Source organism: Macrotis lagotis, chromosome 2 (assembly GCF_037893015.1).
Source record: "Macrotis lagotis isolate mMagLag1 chromosome 2, bilby.v1.9.chrom.fasta, whole genome shotgun sequence".
In the NCBI taxonomy this organism is placed as follows: Eukaryota; Metazoa; Chordata; class Mammalia; order Peramelemorphia; family Peramelidae; genus Macrotis; species Macrotis lagotis.
The window spans coordinates 114,506,826-114,531,849 of NC_133659.1; the positions used below are offsets into that span (position 1 = coordinate 114,506,826).

The 25,024-nt window shown below is 37.3% G+C and overlaps 2 protein-coding genes across 2 annotated transcripts in view; one reads left to right on the forward strand and one right to left on the reverse strand.

Annotated features, from left to right (window-relative positions):
• Positions 1 to 6,504: 6,504 nt before the first annotated feature.
• Positions 6,505 to 25,024, reverse strand: part of BATF3 (basic leucine zipper ATF-like transcription factor 3) — a 32,429-nt gene continuing 13,909 nt past the window's right edge. The window contains exon 3 of the mRNA XM_074222626.1: positions 6,505 to 6,991. Coding sequence (XP_074078727.1) covers positions 6,806 to 6,991 — 186 coding nt within the window. The 3' untranslated portion in view covers positions 6,505 to 6,805. The remainder of the gene's footprint in view (positions 6,992 to 25,024) is intronic.
• LOC141511156 (RNA guanine-N7 methyltransferase-activating subunit-like protein) lies at positions 17,526 to 18,191 on the forward strand. Its single transcript, XM_074220428.1, has 2 exons — positions 17,526 to 17,592; positions 17,667 to 18,191. Exon 2 carries the CDS (start codon positions 17,676 to 17,678, stop codon positions 18,030 to 18,032), a length of 357 nt encoding a protein of 118 aa, XP_074076529.1. The 5' UTR covers positions 17,526 to 17,592; positions 17,667 to 17,675; the 3' UTR covers positions 18,033 to 18,191.

Consider the following 25,024-nt stretch of genomic DNA (forward strand, 5'->3'; position numbering starts at 1 on the left):
TACCTCCAATTCATTCTGAATAAAATATTTTTGTACAGAACTAGATTGTGAACTTCTTGAGTCTTTTTTTAATATCCTCAACACCCACAGCACAATGACTGGCACATAATAATAGCACTTTTGAAATGCTAACTAGCTGACTGATATGGCAAGGACTCAAGGGCTTTCCATGACCTGGTTACCTTGTTCTATGTGCCACCCTCCTGGTTGCCCTTATCTAGACATTAGGAAGAACATTTATGTTCTTCCTAAACACTCTAGATATAGTTTGACTAAAGCAGAGTACAGAGGGATTATCATCTCCTTATTCCTGGAGTTGAAACCTTTCTATACCCAAACATATTAGATCTTTTTTTGACTTTCATATCATACTGCTGACTCATATTGAACTTATAGTCCAGGAAAGTATTACATCTTCATCAGACAAACTGGTATCTCAGCATGCACCACCACCCCCATCTTGTATCAGTGAAGTTGAGTTTTTCGATTCCAAGTATAAGATTTTACATTTATCCCTATTGAATTCCATCTTATTAGATTAAGCCCACTGTTCCAACTAATCAAGATGTTTTGTATCCTGGCTGTGATGTCCAATGTATTACTATCTCTCTCAGTTTTGCACCACCTGAAATCTGGATAAATATACCACTCATGACTAAATCTAAGTCATTTAGTAACATGTTAACACAGGGTCAAGTGCATATCCCAGGGAATTCACTGAAGCATTCCTGTCAAAATTACATTGAGCCATCACTGATGACCTTTTGTATCTAGCCATAGTTATGATGCTAAGAATAACTATCTTGTAGGGCTTCTCCTCTGAAGAAAGCAGGGACTCTCTATATACCTATGGTAAAATGTGTGATAATTAGAAAGCACAATGGCTCTGGTGTCAGAGAATCTGGATTCAAATCTGACTTGTGATGTATATAATTTGTATGGTCTTGAACAAGTCACAATCTCCCTGAGTCTCAATTTTGTCACTGGTAAACTGAGGGTAGTGGAGTAAATGCCTCTAAATCTCTACCTCCCCCCCTCCCAGCTCTAGATTTATGGTCCTATAAATGTATTCAAGAAGAGGCAGGAAGAATCTGCCAGTTTTCAGATTTCATGGGTCATGACTCTGGGCAACAGCACTGTTTCTACTTATGTCCAAGGTCTAAAATTTCTCTCTGGGTTCCTCCCATAGTTGGAACTATGTTTTGAGATTTAAGATCTGTGGACGATGAGGAGTAACTGGGAGTCTAGCTCCCTACAATGAAAGACAACAGATCTCCCATGCTTAATAACTAATAGTTCCTCATCCATTGTGGCAAAGTTCCTTTCCACCAAAGTCAACAAATAGAAGAAATAAGTATTAGAGGATGGAGCTCTTTCCTTAGGTTATAATCCTTCTTCCTTTTACATCATGTTTTGTACCAATGCTGCTCTAGGAGCTACCCCAGATATTACTGTCTCCATATATACACAAAAATGCACCTTGGGTTTAGATATTCCAATAAGGAAACCATCATGGTCTCTTCTCCAGGATGAAAAAACCCTCCTCCTACTTGAATCCCCAGTGGATAGAATGTCCCCTCACTTTCATTCTGCTGTCTCTCAGTATCCTGAATGAAGACTGACTGGGGTAGAGGCTGAGCATAAGAATAGATGTAGAGGGATTCATTCCATGCCTTGGGCTGGAAGAATTTTGGAGGACCAGAAGATTTGGATTTTTTCAATAGCATCCTAGCAGTGTCCCCAGGAAATTAATAATTGACTAGTGACAATGTTTAAATTGAGATCTAAGGATAAACTAAATCAGATAAAGAAAGTCAGATTAAGGTACTACCAGGAGCTCAGTAGAAGAGTTACACCATAACTAAGGGGAATTTTATGAGTAACCCATGAAGGACAAACTAGGACTTTCCACAACCAGAATGCGAGTTACCCCTTTTTGATATGTGTGATCTTAGCTTAAGTCTACTTTACCCTAAATTTATATCTACTTCTGGGAGAGGATATTACACACTTTTGTAAGGAGGGGATGTTGTTCTGTACCAGCTTATACTAGCATAAGATATACTCCATTTCTAAAAGCTAATTAAATCTGGTTGGCTAATTGATGTAGTTTCATTATCATTGGGGGCTATTATCAATGTAGCCTGGGAGTTATAGAATTATAAAACCAGGTTTCAAACTTTCAGAGTTATCCCTAGAACCCTGAGGAGATATTTTTGCCACTCTCTTGCTGCAACCCAAGAGCATTTACTACACAAAAGCAATAGTAGCCCTACTCCTTCCCCAGGCAGGCTGACAATTCTACTAACCATGCTACATGAGGGGCTAATGGTGGCCAGATAAAGTCAAAGGATCTCTTTAATAGTAATAGCTAATATTTGTATAGCCAGATATAAAACTAAGTGTTTTATTATCATTATCTTATTTGACCCTCACAACACCCTTGGGAGGTAGTGTAATTATTATTTCCATTTCACAGATGAAGAAACTTAGGCAAACAGAGGTGAAGTGAATCATCAGGGTCACATAGCTAGTAAGTGTCCAAGGCTGGATTAGAACTCAAGTCCACTGTGCCATCTAGAAGCCTAGCTGACAAACTATGAACCCTCTTGAGTTTGACAGCAAACCAAATGCCACCATTCTGGACCCTTACTAAGACCCAGATTTCAGAGTTCTTCCATGCACTAGATGACATCATCTCTATGGTAGCATGAGTCAAGAGACCTGTAAGAATTATGTTCTCACACTCCTTTGCTTGCTCATGGAAGGACTCAAACTGAATATGTCTAGAATTCCTATGTTCAGATTGACCCTAAGTCACTGACTGCTGAGGTTTAAGAAAATGGAAAGCTTGCAAGCTACTTGGCAGATATTTATATTTTATTATTCATTATGTTTTAGTTATTATTTACTAAATTCATATTTACTTATTCATTGATTCTGTGCTATAAAGAAGTGTCATTTAGCATTCTGGAATACATATCTGAAGAAACTTCAAAGAGAGGTAGGTTAGCCAAGGTTTGGGAACCCAAAGCTAAAAATATATAAAAATATATAAAGTAAAATGTTTTGCAAAACCTAAAGCGCCATATATATGTTAATGAATATTAATTTAAAAATTATCATTATGTATATATGAAAATTCACATATTCCTGGACAAGCATCTCAATATTATCCTATAAAGAGGTGTAGATGTGAAAGACGGAAGGTCTCTGACTTTCTAGTCACTCTACAATAGAGCGCTTTCATCAAGTTGGGTATGTGCAAACTGCTAGTGAGTAGCTGTCAGTGCCACCTAGTGGCTAATTCCTAAGGCCTCCTGCTTTGGCAAACAAGGGGTCTCATAACCCTGAAATACCATGGAAAGAAATGACTATAGAAATTTGCCATTCTTAGAAAATTCTCTAAGGCCTTGGAGTCTACCTGAGATGTGAATCTGTTCGCCACGTCCATATGATGAGTCTAATGCGGTTATTATGTAGTCAGAATATTAAGATTATCTTGTCCCAGTCAAACCCACAAGCAATGGTGCAACTATGGCTAATACTTTTTGAACCTATATGTCCCTATAAGTGTGAAGAGAAAAATCAACATTATTGTCTGAATAGACCATGATATATATTCTAACAAGACCTCCTGACTCCAGGTATAGTATACTTCATTTCTCTTTACTTTTACTAATATATCGTTTTTAGATCACCATGTTTCTAATCTTATTTCTCTACTCCGCTACCTAATGAATCATTAATTAAAAAAAAAGAAAAAGTGAAAAAAGCAAAACCAATCAATAAAGCAAATAAATTTGCTGATATATTCAATAGGCAACCACATTTCTATGACTCTTTAAGATAAATAAGGTAGATTATATAAAAATTATTATTCCCATTGTACATGTAACAAAATAGAGGCTCAAAGAGGTGAGTGAAATGATAAAAAAACTAGAAAATATCTGAAGTGGAATTTGATTCTCATGTTTTCTGAATCCAATATCAATTTTAGTTCTACTGGAACCTCATTGGAAGGTCATAAATAAAGTGGCAAAATCTAAAAGTCTCAAATCTAAACTATGCCTGAAAGGTTGTTCTCCACTCCTCCTTGGCCCTAATTCCAAGAAGGTTCCAAACTAATCCAGTTTCTTATGGGTCTATATAACTTTTGCATTCTTCTTAAAAAAAATCCTAGGTCAGTGGTAATGAATCACAAAGAATTATTTCATTTAGACCCAAGTAATCAATGCAGGACTATGGCTCACCTCTCTTGCTGAGGTCAAATTAAAAAAAAGCTATTGCAATGCTAAGAACTGAAAATTGGTTGTAACTTCTTATGACTCAAATCTACTTTCATAGTCATTTAATGTCTAAGTGTTTCTCTTTAGGGTTGGAGGGAATATACCAAAAGGAAAATCTACTGAAACATCATGGTCTCAGTGTAGAACAACTGCTAGTCTTTTTTTCTTGATATAGTCACAGAATATAATTGTGAGGTATTAATGTTAAACTGACTGTAGAAGTGAGACTGATTGTTAATCCATTTTACGGGGGGGGGGACCACCTTTCTGATTTGAGTCAAGAAGGGGAATAATAGGAATTATTAAGAAAAATGAATCATACCTTAGAAAGCTTAAATAGATAAACCCTAAGCATCACCAGGCAGTTATGTCTCAGAGCAATTCAAAACGGGCAGTTAAAAATATTGTTAGCCTACAGCTATCTGTGAAGGAGACTCCTTCAGAGGAGTAGGGAAAGGTCTCTTTTCCAATCCCCAATTCCTAGCCATTTAGTTTGGAAAAGGAACTAATTAATCAGCAGAATGTACTACATCTATGTAAGGTGTGTGTTTAATCATTTTTTTCAGTTCTGTCCAACACTTCATACCCCATTTGGGATTTTCTTGACAAAGATACTGGAGTAGATCATCATTTCCATCTTTAGCTCAAAGACAATTCTAAAAGACTTCCACATCCAAAGAAATAATTATGGAGTCTAAATGCAGATCAAAGCATTATGTTTTCTCTTTTAAAAATTTGTTTTTTGGGTTTTTTTATTTCTCATAAGGTTTTTCCCTTTTGTTCTCATTCTTCTTTCACAGCTAATAACTAATATGGAAATATGTGTAACACAACTGGACATGTATAACCTCTATCATATAAATTGCTATCTAGGGTTGGAGGGAGAAAACTTAACAAAAATGAAATGTTGAAAAAATGAATAAAAAAAATTAGTCTAAGTAAGTGTTCAGAGTGGGTCACCAGCATCTCATAGATAAAGAATTCTGGTTATAGATCCTTAGCCCAGTGGAGCTAAAAACATCTGGGTTTCTCAAACATATCCCTAAAAGAATGGGGGAAATCTCCAATTATTTTCATCAGATATGTAGTAATTCATAGAAATGAAATGATCATAATATGGCAGATGCCCTTTTGATGACTAGATTCTCCCTCTTTCCCCCTTCTCTCAGTGGTCTAGGGCAGGTACTTCATACAATCAAAATCTGCCAGAAAACTGTGGAAAGACATAAACATAACAGATATATCACCCATTCTAATTTCCTTCCCAAACTACCCAGAACATCTATGAACATGAAAGTTGTCTGAGTTACCCATAGAGCTTCAGCTGCTTGCTTCCTGTGCCTAGAAACTTATTTGAATACTTTTTCTTTTCATTGTTAAATAATCTTCCCCCATCCCACACAAACAACAAACATACTACCAGTTAAATGCTGCCTCTACACATCCTAAGGACATATTTTGGTTGCTCCATTCAGAGGGGAAAAGCAGATAGGGAGGGAAATCTTACATCTCTCTTCTCCACCATTCCTTGGTTGTACCATTCTCTGTATTCAAAGATAAAATTCATGTCAGTAGGAAATTAGCTTCAAGTGTTTCTCCATCAGTTGGGATAGGTTAGTCCTACATCAAGGTTGCCTTGGGTATGCAGGTGTGGGTCTCAGATTTTTAATCTGTAAATATATATATATATATGTATATATATGAATATATATGGATATATACAGATATTTTTATATATACAGATATTTTTATATATTTATGTGGTGATGATACATAGAAGAGAGGAGAAGGAAATTCAAAGGGGAACACAGACAATCAAGGCAGTATTGGTACCACCATGTAAAATTTAATGTATACTTTTATAAGAGAATCTGTACTTAATAGATATTCTTGGTTTTATACATAATTTTTCTTTGCTTTTGGTATATGGAAACACTGTTGTTTGTTCACATTTGTAATTTTTTTTAAAGCTTGTTCATAAAAGGAGAGGTTGAACAAGAAGATTTCCTATGATCTCATCTAGCTCTAAATTGATGAAATACAATAGGAAAGATGATAATAAACATCAAACTAAAGCATCAAAAATGAAATCAAACTGCCTAAGAAACAAGGAAGTTAAGGCTAACGGGTTTTATCTAGAAAGAGAAAAAAAAACAAACAAAACACAAATTCACATTCTCTGGGGGCTAGAAACCTAGAGAAATGAAATGCTGCAGAAGAGATAAAAATCATTTTTATTCACCAAATTCTAAATAGAATAGGAAAAAGGCATTTAATATTTGAGTGGTAGCTGAAAGCTCCTAAATGCCAAAATAGGCAAAAAAGTGGAACTAAAGACTGATCTACTTGAGTGTTCAAAGCTTTAGAAGACAGATCAGGGTTTCCCCACCATGTCATGGGTAACGAGTTCTGGTCACAGAGCCTTGTCCATAAAGGCATAATCAGGAAGCCTCTTATTCTGGCTAAAAATAATCAAGCTTCCTCCCTCACCCTGTGGCAAGGACAGTCCTTGGGTTTCATCTGGGCAGGCAGTTGGTGATGGGGTCAGGCCGAGTCACAGGCACAAAGTTCATAGAGCAGTGAAGAAGGGGACACATCTTCTCGTGGTCCTTTAGCACGTCACTCAAATGCTTCAGCTCTTCTGTCAGCTTCCCAATTTCTCTCCGAAGGGAGGTGTTTTCTTGCTCCAAACACTCATATTCCTGAAAAAAAAAAAGAAAGGCATTAGAATGAAGCCTGGGTTTTAATGGTAACAAAATCATTTCTAGGACCATCAATGATTCTCTCCTCTTTCTAATCATGTGTGACTATTGTGATGACTAAGGCACTAGGCATCTTCTTAAGCATCTGCCTATTTAATCTGTATTGCTCTATAATAAATGGACAGCTAGGGAGCACAGTGGATAGGGCACTGGGCTTGGAATCAGAAAGACTCATCCTCCCTGAGTTCAAATCCAGCCTCAGACACTTACCAGCTGTTTGATCTTGGACAAGACACTTAATCCTGTTTGCCTCATGAACAGAGAAAGATATGGAACCTGCTCTAGTGTCTTTGACAAGAAAATCCTAAATGAGATCTAAAAGAGTCAGACATGACTGAATACCAACAACAAATACTATTCTAAAATTGAAATGGAAAATCCTTGAATTCAAAAAGAGTCTAGAAGCCATCTAGTTCAATCTCCAATGTAATGCAAGAGTTCTCTCTAATACCCAAGAAAGGTGGTCATCTGGTCTTTGCTGAAATAGCTTTAAATAGTCATTAGATACTTTATTAAAACCACTCTTCTGTCTTCCATTCATTGGACTCAGTTCTACTTTTTAGGAGCCATACAAAATAAGCTCTTCAAATACCTGAAAGCAATTTGTCTTCCCTCCCCTTAATCTTCCCTTTCACAGAGGAAATCTATCCTGTTCCCCCAACTATTTTCTCATGTAGGACTTCTTCCACATTCCTCTGGGTATGCTTCAGTTTGCCAATGTCCCTTAGAAAGAGTGGCACTTAGAATGGAAAGCAATACTTCAAAAGTGGTTTGACTTATATGGAACACAACAGGATTCTTGCCTCCTTTCTTCTTGGGGTTAAGTGGCTTGCCCGAGGCCACAGAGCTAGGTAATTATTAAGTGTCTGAGGTCAGATTTGAACCCAGGGCTGGTGCTTTATCCACTGCGCCACCTAGCCGCCTCCTTTCTTCTAAACACCACATTTTTATTAGCATAAATTAAGATAGAATTGGATTTTTTTGTACAATTGGATTTTTTGGACATTTGTCAAATTTTAAATTTATAGACAGCTAAAAAGCCACAGGTTTTTTTCAATGAACTACTATTAAACCCACTGTCTCTATCCTATAACTAATCAGCAAGCCTTTACTGTCTAAGATTGTGTGGGTGGGGGGGGGTTATAATAAAGAAAGATAACATATGCACAAATATATATGCCAAATTTATATACAACAAATACCAACTGTATACTTGTGTGCACTCAACTTTTGTTCATTTAAATTCAATAGTTAATAAACTCTAGTGCTAGACATGGTAGGGGATATGGATATATATGCACACTCACATATATATATGTGTGTGTGTGTGTGTGTGTGTGTATTCACACACATATATATATGTATATGTAAAAGAGTTCCTCCCATCATGAAGTTTATATTCTAATGTGGAGATGAGAAATGTATACAAATAAATATGGTACAAAATAGAACAAGTAGATAGAAAAGATACAGAGTACTATGCTAGTTGCCAAGGAAGAAGGGAGAATGATTTCCAAGGGAAGGAAGCTTCCTTGAGAAAGTGATAATTAATCTAGGTCTTTTTGAAAGTTAGGTAGGAATTCAATCAGTGGAGATGAAGAGAAGTGCATTTAGGCACAGAGAGTTAGGAAAGAACAAGGCAAGATCCTATATAGTATGCAATGTAATGTAGTTTGATTAGACTAGAGAGTATACACACAACTCATATATATATATTTTTATAAAACTGGGAGAAATATGATACAATAAGGCTGGATGTAGACTCTCAGGTACTGGGTTAACAGGATCAAATTTTATTCAATAGACATAGGAACCACAGAAGAGTTCTGACTGCTAGAGTGACATGATCCAATCTATACATCAGGAATGTAAAGGAGAGATTGTAGAGAGGAGATACTGGAAACAGGGAAAGAGGTAGGTAAGGAAAAAGCTATTTTAATAGTCCAGGTGGGTGGAAATGAGTGCCTTAGTGAGGCAGATGCTAGTAGAAATAGAATGAAGAAAACAGATTCAAGAGTTATTTTGGAGGTAGAATTGACAGAACTTGGAAGTTTGGATGATGAGGAAGAAGGAAAATGCAAAGTACTGAAATTTCAAGCTTGTATTACTGAAGGGCGAGTAATTCTATTGCCAAAAATAATAAAGTTAGAAAGAGGATAGAGTTTTGGGAAAAGTATAATAAATTCAGAGTTGAATATGCCAAGTTTGAAGTGCCAGCAAGATATCTAATTAGTTTTACTTAGGAGGCTGTTGGACTCGGGAAGGAAAGAACAAGGAGAATGTAGTGTCCTGGGATCCAAAGAATGAGAAGATATCAAGGAAGAAGGGGTGGTCATTAGTAACAAATACTGCAGAAATCAAGGAGAATGGGAGCTAAGTAAAGGCTATTGGATTGATCAATCAGAAGATCATGGGTATCCTTTAAGAAAGTAGTTTCAGCAAAGTGGCACAGATGGACTTGAGGTTGCAGTGGGTTAAAGAATGAATAAGTTATGAGAAGTAAGAAATCAGATACCACTCCTTTTTCAAGTGGTTCAGGGGTGAGCTGAAGGCAAGAGTCAGGAGGTTGGTTTGGGTTCATCATTCCATTTTGTTCATATTCTTTTTTAATCTCAGATGTGTCTAGCTACAACTCTTGGTTTTGTGATTATCTGAACATTCGATAAGCATGGTCTTGTCATCGGCCAATTCCTGAGTACAACCTCAACTGGGTTACTGCTGCTTGTGGGACCATATATCTACTCTTATTGACTCCCTATCTTATTTCCCATTTACTAAACTTTTCCTCTCTCCTCTCCTTGCACAAGAACCTCACCCACCCATATTTTTAACAGATGAACTTGCCTTTTACTCTGAAAACAATGAGAATCTAAAGTAACACTGCATCTGAAGCTGAACTCCCTTATCTATTCCTCAGAACTTCTCAGAAACAGCATCTATTCCTTCTGTATTTCTGATGCAAGACCACAAAGGATCAATCAAATACCTTCACATATGAGTCATCTCCTTTTGTCCCTGACTAACCTTCCAATAAGTCCCTGGAGGTGAATTAACCCATATTACCTAACTTCAAGGTAGAAAGGGAGGGCAGGAGAGTGGACAAGAGTACAGAAGGACAGCAGAGGTAGAAGATTGGTGGATGAGTAAGGGAAGGAAGCTATAAGAGTATAACAATACAGACATTAAAAAGAAAAGCAGGAAGACAGGATGGCACATCAGTCAAAAGGAGTGGATTCAAGTCATGCCTCTGATATAACTTCTCAGACATCAGGTTACCTCATCCTAAAATGAGAATGTTTCCTCTTATGGGGAAGAGACTGAAGACTCCATCCACAGACAGAAGAGGCAGAAAAGACAATATTTTGTTAGCTAAGCAACAAGTGACAATGACAAGAATTAACTTTGGGGACAATGGCACACTATCAGGCCTTATGAGACCAAAAGGGAGCAAGGCAATACCCATACACTGGGAGAAATTGTATGCCTGATATAGAGTCTGCACACTTCCTAGGAACAAAAAGGAATAGCTTGATGATATCATCAGAAAACAACAGTAGCTATTCAGTGTCAGAGGCTTAAAATGTGATCCACATTGGTACTCCCTTTTGTGTGGCCACTCTTTTCCACGATGATATATGTTCTTGTGAGAGATTGTGCTTTCAAAAAATAAAAAGTAAATAAGAGTGTTGCACTTTTGCAGTTTTTGCTAGCTAAGATTCTAGTAGAAAGAAGACTGGATTTAGAGAAAGAGAGCCTGATTTCAAACTTGCTACTTATTACCTGTGTGATCTTGGAAAAATCACTTAACATCTCCAGTTTTAGGTCTCTCTAGAGGGAACTGCTTTAGTTCCCTCATTTATGAAATAAGGGGACTGGTTTAGAAGATGATTAATAGGGTACCTTGTAATTTTAAATTCTATATCCCTTGATATTAGTCATCTTTCACTCCAGGGAAGAACTGAGCCTACAAAATGTTTAAAAGGTCCAAGGCAGGGGGGATCTTAACCCAGGTCTAAACTTAAACAAAAAAATTGTTAATTGTATTTCAATATAACTGGCTTCCTTTGCAGTCTTAGGCACTTGGTCTTCTATGTTTAAAAACATTATTCTCCTGTTTCTCCTTATTTCATTGTTTACCATAGCAACCCTATAAAAACAAACAACTTTGTAAGCTATAAGAATTGTTATCAATATAATGACATCCATGGTTCCAAAAGACTGATGCTGAAACATGCATTTTGTGACTGAGAGGTGATGGGTTTAGAGCATGGAATGAGTACATATTTTTACTTACAATCATTGAGGAAATTTGTTTTGCAGTATAAGAAATTTGCTTTTTTAATGGGGTAAGGGATTAGAAAGGGAGAGAAAATAGTTTTGTTAGTTTTTGGCTTTTTTTTTAATAGATAGGATATCAGATTGCTCACTGTATTGGGGAGGGGGAGGGAAGAGATTGAGGGAGAAAATTTTACAGAAGTGAATGTTAAAAACTATAAATGTAAATGGGAAAAAATAAAATTCTATTAAGTCAAAAAATAAAGGGGGAGGGGAGGAGTTTCAGATATGAAATGTTGTATATACTTTCAAATGATATTACTGTATTATTAGTTTTACTTAAATATTTTACTTAGTTACAAGAGACCTCTGTGAATGTATACAACACAAAAAACAAGACACCTCAATAAAGCTTTAAAAGGAAATTTTCCAACAGTGGGTATATAGACTTTACCAGGCTGCAAAAAAGTATCTTTGATACAAAAAATTGTTAAGAAATTCTTGTCCAGAGGAAGACTTCCAGGTCTAAATTTAAGGAGAATTATCTGAAATAATGAAAAAGAATCTCACAAGATGAGAAGTCAAATTACTTGAATTTGCACTTTAGGAGGAAACTACATGACTGAGATCAAACATACACTGAAAAGTTGAATAAGTCTAAAGTATTATCATTATAATCTGAGTATTATCATTCCCATTTTAATGATGATATAACTGAGGCCTGGAGCCATTCAATAATTTCCTTAGCTTCTTACTACCAGTAGACCAGATTACAAAATTCTGAGTTTGACATTTAAGATCCCTACCTACCTTTTCAGAGATTTCATATCACCATCAATAGAAGTATAAAATCACAGAATTTGAGAACTGCAAGGGACCTAGTTAGCCATGTAATCTAAGCCACAGCTGAAAGGAATCTCTAAAAATAGCAGTCCTAAATTTTCCTAAAAATCTCTTCTTGAGGGCCTCCAATGATGGACCACCCACTACCTCTCAAGCAAGTCTTTCCATTTCTGGACAATTCTTAGAGTTCTTTCCTTCATGAACCAAACAGTGTGTTCCAGCTGAATGAATTACTAGATGTTCTCCAGATTTGATATAGTGTCTTCTGCCTCTGTATTTTTTTAGGGGAGTGGGGGGAGAATACCTTGCGAAATTCTTTTCTTCCTCAGATTCAGCTCAGGTTCCATCTACTCCACAAGGTCATCATCTCCTCAAACTAAAATTGATTTCCCACTTTGCTTCCATCACTTTGGCCTCAATCACAACATACTGTGTCTTCTGCTTATTTGTACTATCATATCTCCCAGTGGAATGTAAGCTGCTTGAGGGCAGGGGAAGGAACTGTGTCATTTTATAGGCAATGTAATAGGAGATTATTCAAGGCTTGCTAAAATTAATTGAATTGCCCGAGATGAATCAGCTGCTGGTGACAGACTAAATGCATGTTGCCTCTCAATTGTCTCCCATCCAAGTCTGCTGATTCCTCCCTGCTGGCTGATTCCACCATGCATCCATCTGTCACCAAAGGCAAAGAAGATGCCACAAATCTAGACTTTCCCTAGGGATTGCTTTCTCTTGGAGGTCTCCCTCTGGCTCCCCAGTCGGTGGAGAAGCCTTTGTCTGAACTAAAAGCAAGAAAGAGGAAATACAAAAGTAAACAAGAAGTGGTATTCTCTCTGCTGTGTGACCTGCTGGTAGGGGACCCAGCTTGTTTGAAAACCACAGGAATATCAAGAGGGGTTGGGAGGGGGGAGAGAAGGGCTGTAGGCTAGAGAATATCAAAAGGGAACAGAAAAGGGGGAAAAACAGTCACCACCAGGGCACACTTTCGCATTTAGAAGAAATTTACCTGGACACAAACAAAGCACATTGGTCCTCTTGTTATTTAAAAAAAAAAAATTATCATATTTAATGCCATCCACTCCCACTGACTTTCTAAGTGGTTTCCCACAGCAGAGCTTGAGGCCATTATCCTACTTTAATTTTCTGTTTACTAAGAAATCTTTTTAAAGAAAAGAATGAGACTAAAGGCACCAAAATCACTACCCAAGTCTAGGATTCTACTCCTCAGACACTATGCTGAGAGAAAGGGGGTGAAGAAAAGGGGGCAGGCCAAGTTATCCAGGTCTAACCAAAGGATACACGGTATAATTGAAAGAAGAATGGATTTGGGAGTTAGGAAACCTGCATTTTTATTAGTTCTGTGACTACAGACCAATCACCCTTTCTCAGTCTTAATTTTCTAATCTGTCAAGTCTCCGAAAAGTGATGAGGGTCTGAACTTGGGTTGGGGGTGTATGAGCTGAGGGAAGGGGGCTTTTATGAGTCACTGGGAGAAATGACAAGATTGGTGAAGGATTGGATATATGGGGTGAGTGAGAGTTTAAAAGAGAGATGAAGTTTGTATCAGTTACCTCAAAGGGTGACTGGGAAGGATACATTTTGAAAGCCTTTTTCTATATCTTCCAAGAAAAATAAAAGGAGTAAATGTAAATGTCATCAAGGATATGTATGATGGAAAGAGAAACTGGATTTGTCATGTGGTAAGAGTGAGGAAGAACAGGCAGATAGTCTGTTCTCCTGGTTTCCATGCAATGGCAGGAAAAAATCAAGGAAAGCTTCTAGAACACTGGGTGGACATGCTTTGGTGAATTTAGGGGAGGGCCATAGTCTAGACTTTAGAGTGCCACATGATGAGCAGGTTACAATCTGAAATGGTGGAGAGAGCCTCCTCCTCGAAGAGCTCACAGATTCACTGGAGTATGTGGTGTTCTGAAAGGTTTAAGTTATTAAGATTTAATCGGGGCTAGCTTTAATAGGAGATGAGCTAGAGAATTAGAGCAGAGATGGTAGCTGAAGGGGAAAGGGAAGAAAGAACAAGAGAAAGGGTAGGACCATTGCAATTAGACTTAGGAAACAGCAGAGCTGGACTGGACTTTAGAAATTATCCAGCCACAGAAAATCAAAGTTGGAAGACACTTCAGAGGTGAAGCTATAACAGAAGAGGACTTTCCTCTAAAAAATCCTTGGACTTCAAATCCAAATCTCTTAATCTCTTTGGGTCTCAGATTCTTTACCTGTAAAATATGAGTTTGATTAAATGGTCTCCAAGTCCCTCTTCCAGTTCTAAATCTATGATCCTACTATTCAGCTTTCTTGTTTTACAGTGGAAGTAATCCTCCTATCACAGAGTAGAGATAGTCTGTGTGACCTTGAGATAGTCACTCACCTCAGAAGACCCAGAGGAGTGAAAGTATTGTCTCAATTTCCCACAAATAGTGACAAAGTCAGGATTAGAACTCTGATCCCCTGACTCTTGAGGTCAGTTTTCTTTCCATTATGTCACTCACCATGCTAGTGTAGAGCTTCTGTCATTGTTTCAAAGAATAACTTGGACCCAGATTCTCCCTAGTATTATTGTCTTGGAGTTGGGCAACTAAGTTTCTCTTCCACTGGCACTAGAACCTCAGGCAAAGGGACAGCAGAATTCCAGGGAGAATATGGTGACATTTCTCCAATCTTGAAGATTCCTGAGCTTACTTCAATGAGTCTTTTATCAACTAAATTCCAGCTAAAATGCCATCTTCTACAAGAAATTTTTCACAATCCTCTAATTCCCTCTGCTGATCATCTCCAATTTATTTTGTCTGTGTCTTAGTACATAGCTGTTCACATGTTGTTTCCCCATTGGAACACCTTGGAGCAGAAATTCTCTTTTGCCCTTTTTAAAAAATTATATCCACAGGTGCCTTCTATAAAGTAGTGATTTGATAAATGGGTGCTTACTGATTGAATCACTGTCATATTTCAAGGTTGAAAAACTGCCATGGATAACCATCAAGGGCAATAAGATATAGAAAAAGACACTGTAATGGGTTTCTATGCCAAATGAATACATGAAACTAGTATGAGTGAAGATTAGAAGGACCTTCAACAACACTCTACATTCTGTGGCAACCAGAACCTTCAGGATGATGCCAATGTCTTTCTTTTCTGACTTTTTTTTTTGTCTCTTAAAATCCTTTGGTAGGCTAATTGTGTCTGAGCTAGAACCTTCCGAGAGTCTAAGTGGTCATTTGAATACTCATTCCTTGAATGCAAACTCAAGTCCATAGGAAAATATAAACATCGGGGCTGTCCTAAGGTATGTGTTAACATATTAAAAGAGTGGTGGAAACTTCCCACTACGTAATTACTGCAGACAGCAGAGCCATTATGCTCATTCTATATATCAAATTCTCTCTATGTGAAACTCCACATTCTCTTTTCCTTTACTCCAGTCTTTGATAAAAATATGACCCTTCTTGCTAATGTCAAACCTTCTATTTGTGTCCTTGATCTCATTCTCTCTTGTCTTCTTTGGGCACTTGAGTCTTATAATAAATAATAATAATGATAGCTAGCATTTATGTATCAATTTAAGGTTTGCAAAGGTTTTTATTTTTTAATTCAATTTTATTTTTAGTTCTGAACTCTCTCCCTCCCAAATTCTCCCCCTCACCATTTGAGAAGACAAGAAAAATAAAACCCAGTTCAAAGATGTATAATCAATCAAAATAAATCCCTATATTTGTCATGTCTGAAAAGAAAGAAAACAAAAAAAAAGAAAAGACTCATTCTGTTCTCTGAGTTCATCAGTTCCATCAGGAGGTGAGTAGCATGTTTCAACATGAGTTGTTTTTTAATTAAAATTTTATTTTATTTTTCCAAGTACATGCAATGGTAGTTTTTCAACACTCATCCATTTGCAAATTTATGAGTACCATATTTTTCTATCACCCTCCCTTCCCTCGCCCCTATCCATGGCAGTGAACAGACTAGGCGATATTGGGGCAGAGCCAAGATGGCAGAGTAAAGGCAGAGATTTATCCAAGCTCTCCCTCAAATCACTCCAAATACCTTTAAATAATGACTCTAAACAAATTCTAAAGTGGCAGAGTCTGCAAAAAGACCAAGTGAAATAATTTTCCAACCCAAGACAACTAAGAATATTGGCAGGAAGGGTCTGTTGCACTGGAGTTAGGAAGGACCCACAGTACTTGCACCTGAGCAAACTGGCTCCAGTCATCCAGGAACAGGCAACTGGGCAACAAGGTCAGTGGCAATAGTGGCAGTTTCCAGACCTCTCAGTCCAGCGATTGCCAAGGACAACTTGGAAGGTCAGCAGGAAAACTCTGCTGCACCAGAGTGAGCGTAGAGCCCAGGCCAGCACAGGTCTCAGCTCAGCCCAGCCCTGAAAAGCTGCAGAGCCACTCAGCAGCTGCTTCCAGAGGACTCAGCCCAGAGATGGTAAATGAATTGGGGGAGATTGCAGAGGTCTCTCTACTATCCCTGGGACAATCTCATACTCAGATCTAAATCAGAGTCTGAGCCCCGATACTGCCATTGTGGAGCAGGGACCTTCCTCACAACTCCAGGGTAGAGGGGAGTGCTTGTGATGATCCACAGACCAGAGCACAGGCCAGTAGAGCAGTCAGAGCATCTCATAAGACTTTGGAGGAATTGAGGTCCCTGAGAGAGGGCCCCAAAACTTTGAAAAGTCTGGGAAAGTGCATCCTCCATCCTGGAAGCAGAGCCCCACTTCAGGTCCTAGACTGGGGAAATGAGTAAACAGCAAAAGAAAAAGAATCTGTTGATAGCCAATTACTCTGGTCCCATGGAGGATCAAAATTCACACTCAGATGACAAAGTCAAAGCTTCTGTATCCAAAACCTCCATGAAAGATAGGAATTGGTCTTAGGCCATAGAAGAACTCAAAAAGATTTTGAAAATCAAGTAAAGGAAATAGAGGAGAAATTGGGAAGAGAAATGAGAGTGATGTGGGAAAATCATGAAAACCAAGTCAGCAGTTTGGTGAAGTAAATAAAAAATACTGAAGAAAAAAACATATTAAACAGTTTAGATTAAATGGAAAAAGCAGTCCAAAACATCAAAGAGGAGAAGGCCTTAAAAAGCAGAACTAGCTAGGAGAAAAATGAGATACAAAAGTTCTCTGAAGAAAATAATTCCTTCAAATGTCAAGAAATAAAAAATAAACTCAAAAGAATGAAAAACTAGAAGAAAATGTGGAATATCTCATTGAAAAAACAACTGACCTGGAAAACAATTCTAGGAGAGATAATTTAAAAATTATTGGAGCTTCTTGCTGCCAAGGGGAGCACCGGAAGTGGCTCTCGAGGTTGGCGGCCTGAGAACAGCGGCAGGACTTAGATTTCTGCACCAAAAAAAGCAGCTAAACTGTATAGCAGCCCTAAGCCCCTGAGGTTTTTGCAAGGCAAATGGGGTTAAATGGCTTCCCCAAGGCCACACAGCTAGCTAATTTTTTTTTCAATAAAAGATTTTCAGAATGACTGATTCTCCTGATGCTGTTCCAAATTTTGAAGAGATGTTTGCCAATCGATTCACAGAAGATGATAAAGAGTATCAAGAATACCTGAAACGACCTGCAGATTCCCCTGCAATTGTTGAAGAGTGGAATAGCAGATCTAGTGGTAATCAAAGAAACAGAGGCAATCGGTTGCAAGATAACAGACACTTTCGAGGAAGGGATGGCAGGCGGGGTTGGCCAAGTGACAACAGATCTAATCAATGGCATGGAAGACCCTGGGTTAATAACTATCAGCAGCACAGACAAGAGCCTTACTACCATCATCAGTATGGACAATATGGTTATAATCAGCATCCTCCTTATGGCTACTATTAAAGTTGGCAATCATAAAGTAAAGCCAATAAATTCTTTTCTGTCATGTCAAAATCTTGCCTATTCCCTTTGTTTAGTTATGGTTTTTTGTATATGATTTTATATAGATAACATTAAGCAACTTGAGGATGTGATGTACAAATAAACTAGAAAGAAATAATGGTTACTAGAAATGATAAATCCTGTAAAGAAGTTATGGACAATATTGTTCAACTTCTACCTCAAATTCATCTTTATTTCATATTTTGTTAGTGCATTGAATTTCATTTGTTTCTACATGAGGCTGCCAGTAATCATAAGTTTGTAACACAGGAATAATTAGGAACAGGAAAAAAAGTTTCTTTCAAATTCATTGGAATATTTGTGAACATGGATGTGGTTATTTATGGAATTTTTCAGACTTTAATGAAGTAATTCATCAGAAGACATATTTGGCTTGCAAAATATTACTTAACAGCAGTTGAAACACATAATTGATTTACCTTTCATTTGACTTTGATGGTTTTGAAATAATAACTGTACTATGTGAAAGCCTATTTTAAAGGTCTGAGTTCTATACTAGTTAACAAAAGGAAGACAAGAATAAAGATGTACAAAAAGCAAAAAAAAAAATTATTGGACCTGGGGACAGCTAGGTAGTACAGTAGATAGAGCACCAGCCCTGGAGTTAGGAAGACCTGAGTTCAAATCTGTCCTCAGACACTTAATAATTGCCTAGCTGTGTGACCTTGGGCAAGTCACTTAATCCCGTTATGAATAAAAAAATTTTTAATTATTGAACCACCTGAAAGTCATGACCAGAAAAAGAACACAGATTTCATTTTTTAAAGAAGCTCTCCAAGAAAATTGCTCTGATATCCTAGAAGAGAGAGTAAAATAGAAATTTAAGGAATCTACTTTTTACCTCCTGAAAAGAGATCCCCCACAAAAAAAACTGCCAGGAATATTATAGCCAAATTCCAGCACTCCCACATCAAAGAGAAAATACTACAAGCAGCCAGAAAGACACAATTCAAATATCGTTGAACTACAGTCAGAATTACATAAAATGTAGCAATGACTACATTAAGAACTTAAAGGGCTTGGAATATGATATTCTGGAAGGCAGAAGAGTTTGGATCATAAATGAGAATCAACTACCCAGCAACACTGAACATCCTCTTGCAGGGGAAAAGATGGACATTCAATGAAACAAGGGACTTTCAAACTTTCCTGTTGGGATGACCAGAGCTAAACAGAAAATCTGACCTTCAGGTATGGGATTCAGGGGAAGCATAGAGACGGTGGATGGGAAGGGTAAATTATTAGAAGTTTAATGATGTTGAACTGCTTGTATTCTTGCAGGGGAAGATGATACTAATAACTCATATGAACCTTCAAATTTATTAGAGCAGTTAGAAGGAGAATACATAGACAAAGTACAAAAGGGAGTTGAATATGAAGGCATAACATTATAAAGATGGAGTCAATGGGTGAGAAAGGAATGTATTGGGAGAAAGGGAAAGGAGAGCTAGAATGGGCTAAGTTATTTCACATAAAAGAGTCAAGAAAAAGCTTTTGCAATGGAGTAGAAAGGGGGGGAGGTAAGGGGGGAATGAGTAAGCCTTTATTCTCATTGGAAGTGACTCAGAGAAAAAAATAATATATACACTCATTAGGGTATAGAAATTTATCTTATCCTAGAGGAAAAAAGGAAAGGAAAGGGATGGGAGAAAGGGGAGGAGGGGTATAGGTGATAGAAGAGAGGGAAGATTATGGGAGAGGATAGTCAGATTCATCACACTTTTGTGGAGGGAGAGGGTAAAAGGAGAGAGAGAAAAGAATAAATGGGAGTGGGGATGAATAGGATGGAGTTGAAATAGCAACTGTGGGAAAAAAATATTGAAACAACTTCTCTGATGGGCTTATGATAAAAAATGTGATCCATTCCAGAGTCAGTCAAATATATCTGAACACAGATTGAAGTATGCTTTTTTTTCTCTCACTTTCTTTTTCTTGAGGTTTCTCTATCTTTGTAGGGGGAAGGAGGATCATGTTTACTTTTGCGACTATTGTAGTAGTGTGAAAATAAATTAATTAATTAAATGTAAAACCAAACAAAAGAAAAGAAAAAGAAATTATCAAGGAAAACTGCCCTGATATTCTAGAAGCAAAGTAGAAATTGAAAGAATCCACACATCACCTCCTGAAAGAAATCTAAAAAAGAAAACTGCCAGGAATATTATAGCTTTAATTTCAGAGCTCCCAAGTCAAGGAGAAAATATTGCAAGCAGCCAGAAAGAAAAATTCAAATATCATGGAGTGACCATCAGAATAACACAAGATTCAGCAGCTTCTACATTAAAAGATCATAGGGCTTGGAATATGATATTCCAGAAGGCAATAGAGCTGAGATAACACTCAAGAATCAATTATCCAGCAAAACTGAACAAGGGAAAAGATGGATATTAATGAAATAGAGAAACTTTCAAACTTTCCTAATGAATGACCATAACTGAAAGGAAAATTTGATCTTGAGATATAAGACTCAAGTGAAGCATTAAAAGGTAAACAGGAAAGGCAAATCACAAGGAACTTAATGAGGTTGAACTGCTTATATTCCTGCATGGGAAGATGATACTGATAATTTGTTTGTTGGTTGAATTTGAAGGGATAATATATTAAAAAGATGGAGTTATGGTAAAAGAGTAATGTACTTGGAGAAAGGGAAAGGGGGAGGTAGAATGGGTTAAGTTATTTCACATAAAACAGGCAATTAAAAGCTTTGGCAGTGGAGTGGAAGAGGGAGGGGCTGAGAAGAGTGAGTGAATCATACTCTCATAGGAAGTGGTTCAGAGAGAGACTAATATACACACTAATTGGGTAGAAATATGTATCTTCCCTAAGAGGAAAGTAAAAAGGGAAAGGGATGGGAGAAAGTGGGTGGGGTGGGTGATAGAAAGGAAGGAAGATTATGGGAGGGGGTAGCCAGATGTAAAACACTTTTGAAGAGGAACAGGGTGAAAGGAGAACAAGAATAGGATAAATGGGGATGGGGGGAATAGGATGGAGGAAAATACAGTTAGTAATAGTAACTGTGGGGGGAAAATATTGAAACAAGTTTCTCTGAAACATAAAGAATTGAGTCAAATTTATAAAAAGTCATTTCTTAAGTGATAAATTATCAAAAAAGATGAGGTTTTCAGATGAGGTTATCAATGCTACCTATTTAAATCATTTTTTAAAAAACATGTTCTAACTCACAATTGATAGGATAAATGTGAGTTGGAACAATTTTGAGGAACTTCCTTATACTTACTGAATTTGCTATTAGGATGGAAAGAAAAAAATGATAAATGTTGGAAGGGATATGGGGAAATGAGACATTAATGTACTGTCGGAAGAGTGGTGGAATGATTCAGTAATTTTATAGAACAATTTGGAACTACACCTAAAGGGCTATAAAACCATACCTATCCTTTGGTCTAGCAGTGCCATCACTAGGTTTACATTCAAGAAAAGATGAAAAATAGACAAGAAAAAAACCTGTATGTAGAGGAATATTTATAGCAGCTCTTTTGTGGTGGTAGGGAGCTGTAGGTTGAGGGGAGGTCCATTAGTTGAGGAATGGCTGAACAAACTGTGGTATGTGATTGAGATGAAATGAAGTTATAAGAAATCATGAACAGGATGTTCTCAGTAAAAACTTACATGAGCAGCTGCAATGGGAAATATGCTATATGCAAAGTAACAACAATGTTGCAGGATGATCAGCTGTGAATGACTTACCTTTTTACAGCGATGCTGTGACCCAAAGAGATCTTTGAAGGACTTATAAAGAATACTATCCATCCTAAAGACAGAGTGGATTGAAGCATTGTTTTCTTTAATTTTATTTTTCTTAAGGATTTTCTTTTGGGGGGGGATGTTTACTTTTACAATATGACTAGTATAGTAATGATTTTTGTAACTACATATTTTAACCTATATCAAATATCTTGCTTTCTCAATGAGGGGGGATTGAGGTGGGAGGAAGGGAGAGAGTTCAGAATTCAAGGCTTAAAAGTAAATGCTGGAACTTGTTTTTGCATGTAATTGGGGAAAAATAAAATAAAATACATTTTAAAATAAAAAAAGTTGCACATGTACATTCATTCAATATGAGTTCTTTGGAATTGTGGTAGATTTTTGTGTTAATCAGAGTTCTTAAATCTTTTGATTGGCTTTACAAAATTGTTGCTATTGTATAAATTGTTAGCCTGGTTCTGCTCATTTCACTTTGTATCAGTTCATACAAATCTTCCAAATTTTCCTAAAATGGTTCCCTCATCATCTTTTATAGTACAGAATTATTCCATCACTTTCATTTGTTCATTCCCCAAATATCTCTGGGTTTTAACATGGGCTATCTCCCATTCCTGAAATGCTCTCTCTCTCTCTCTCTCTCTCTCTCTCTCTCTCTCTCTCTCATCACTTCCACAACTGAGAATCCCTAGCTCACCTTTTCCTCACATTCAAATGGGAGAAGACAACCTATCAAGAGGAGGTGGAAGTGAGATAAGATCAAGGCAATCTGTGTGCAGGTGAAACAGAAAGGAGAGTAAGTCAGGAAGGAAGTGAACAGCATGGATGGAACTGCCAGTGACAACTAAGACTCATCAGTCCTCGATCTGGCCTCAGAGTGGAGTCATGGCAGGGTTTGCAGGAATGGGGGGAAGATGTTAGGAAGGAAGTGCATCTATATACTTTTCTTGGTATCCCCATGCTTTGTACAGTGTCTGAAACACAGTAATAAATTAATAAATGCTTGCTGATTTTTCAATTGAATGACAATTTAATTCAATTGAATAACTCTGCAGTGGCTATTTAATTAATGAGAAAATTAATAGAAGTTGTTTTTTGAGCCCCTCAGATTTCTTTCCAGGTGCCAGTAGAGCCCCAGGTTTGATATTAGTTCACACTATGAACTAACTGGCTGCCTCTTACTTTCTCTTGGACAGTGTATCCAACCCACAGCCTATGGGCTGCTCACAACTCTCAAAGTCCATTCAGGCATCATTATTATGTTTTATTATTAAACTCATTGGTAATATGGGTGATATTGTAGTAAGAAATAAATATTATATTCTATATGTGGTCCTTGATAAGGTTTTTTGGGCAAAGTGGCCCAGAAGAGTTAGAAGGTTGATATCCATGTTCTGGGATATGATCCAGAAAGCTCTCAAGGACTCAAGTGGGGTTCCATATGAACAGATCTATAGCACCGATTCACTGTAAAAATATCCTTCATCTTTTTTTTTTTTTAGATTTTTTCAAGGCAAATGGGGTTAAGTGGCTTGCCCATGGCCAAACAGCTAGGTAATTATTAAGTGTCTGAGACCGGATTTGAACCCAGGTACTCCTGACTCCAAGGCTGGTGCTTTATCCACTACGCCACCTAGCCACCCCTGTTCATCATCTTTTTGAATCTGAAAACTTGCTATCATAAAATTGCAACAACCAAAATACATGCTGCCAATGAAATGACCATCTCTCTTTTCAGGTTCATGTCTTTAAAAAGCAAGGCACTCAGGAGAATCAAGAGGACCATATTACTGGTCCTTAGTTTAGTCCACTCAGGAGAATAGTAGGAGTAAGCAGTGGATGATATGGCAGCATGTGTATGGGTGTATATGTGTGTGTAGCATCAATGATGCTCTTGAAGGAATCCTGTATTTAAAATCAGAAGAGTTTGAGAGCCCATCCCCAAGTTTGAATCCTGTTTTGAATTGTCTTCCCAAATCCAAGTCCAGTACTCCTATACATAACCCTAATGATGTTGAACTCATATAGAAATAAGGACCACTATTGGCTTAGGAAAAAACATATATTAACATTATCTATATTCTGTTGCATTTTTATTTAGTTGACTAAATATTTCCCAATGACATTTTTAATTCATTTTCTCACACTCAGGAGTGTCACGGGTCCCATGTTTGACACCTCTCCATCACACCATGCTATAGAAAAATTCACTATCAGTGGGGCAAATTTAAATATTTGTTGGGGAGGTTGTTTCTCTAGTTGTTTGAAGAAGTATTTTCCTTAAGCCATTCAAATTCACCTTTGACCTAGTGGCACCCCCATTTGAGGGAGATAGTTGGACCAAATGAATAAAAATAAATTATATTTATATAGCACTCTAAGTTGTGAACTCTTTACAAATATTATCTCTCTTGAGATTCCCCACAAGCTTGTGAAATAAGTGTATGTCATATACACATACATAAAATATGATTTTTCCCATTCCCGTGATGAAAATAACTCTAAGTCTACTCTTTCAATCTCAATATGCTTCCCCTATGAGGATGGGAACTTAGGATTTTTAGCTTTCAGAGAATCATGCTCTCCAAAGGTAAACAATAGTGAAGAGTTAACATTCTCCAGGCTTCCATCCCCATAGGACAAGTCCTGACTCACCCAGTGATGAAATCTAGGTAAACTTAAAGTCATAAACAAGATGGAACAAGGTTTAAGGCAGGTAGGTGGTACAGTGGGTAAACACTGGGCCAGGAGTCAAGAAGACTTGAATTCAAATACAACCTCAGATACTTACTAGTTGTGTGACCTTATGCAAATCAGTTAACATCTGCCTGCCTCAGTTTCTTTAATTGTATTATAGGGATATTTAGTGGGACCTACCTTATAAGGCTGTTGTAAGATATTTATAAGTGGATCAATGGATAGAGTGCTAGACCTGGAGGGGGAAAAACCAAGTTCAAATTTGATACTTACAACCTGTGTGACCCTGTATATACATAGTAAGAGAGCAATAGAGACAGAAAAACAGATGAGATATAGCTCTTTCCACTCTCATCCCAGGTAATCAACACTCTTTTCTCATTATTTCACAAAAGCATATGTGTACAATCTTGCAAAGTTAATTTTTTTCTCTACATACCAATTTTGAATGTCTTTTCCTGTTTCTTTGTAGGAGTCTGTAGTTGGCTTACACTGACAGCCCCTTGAGGGAGGGT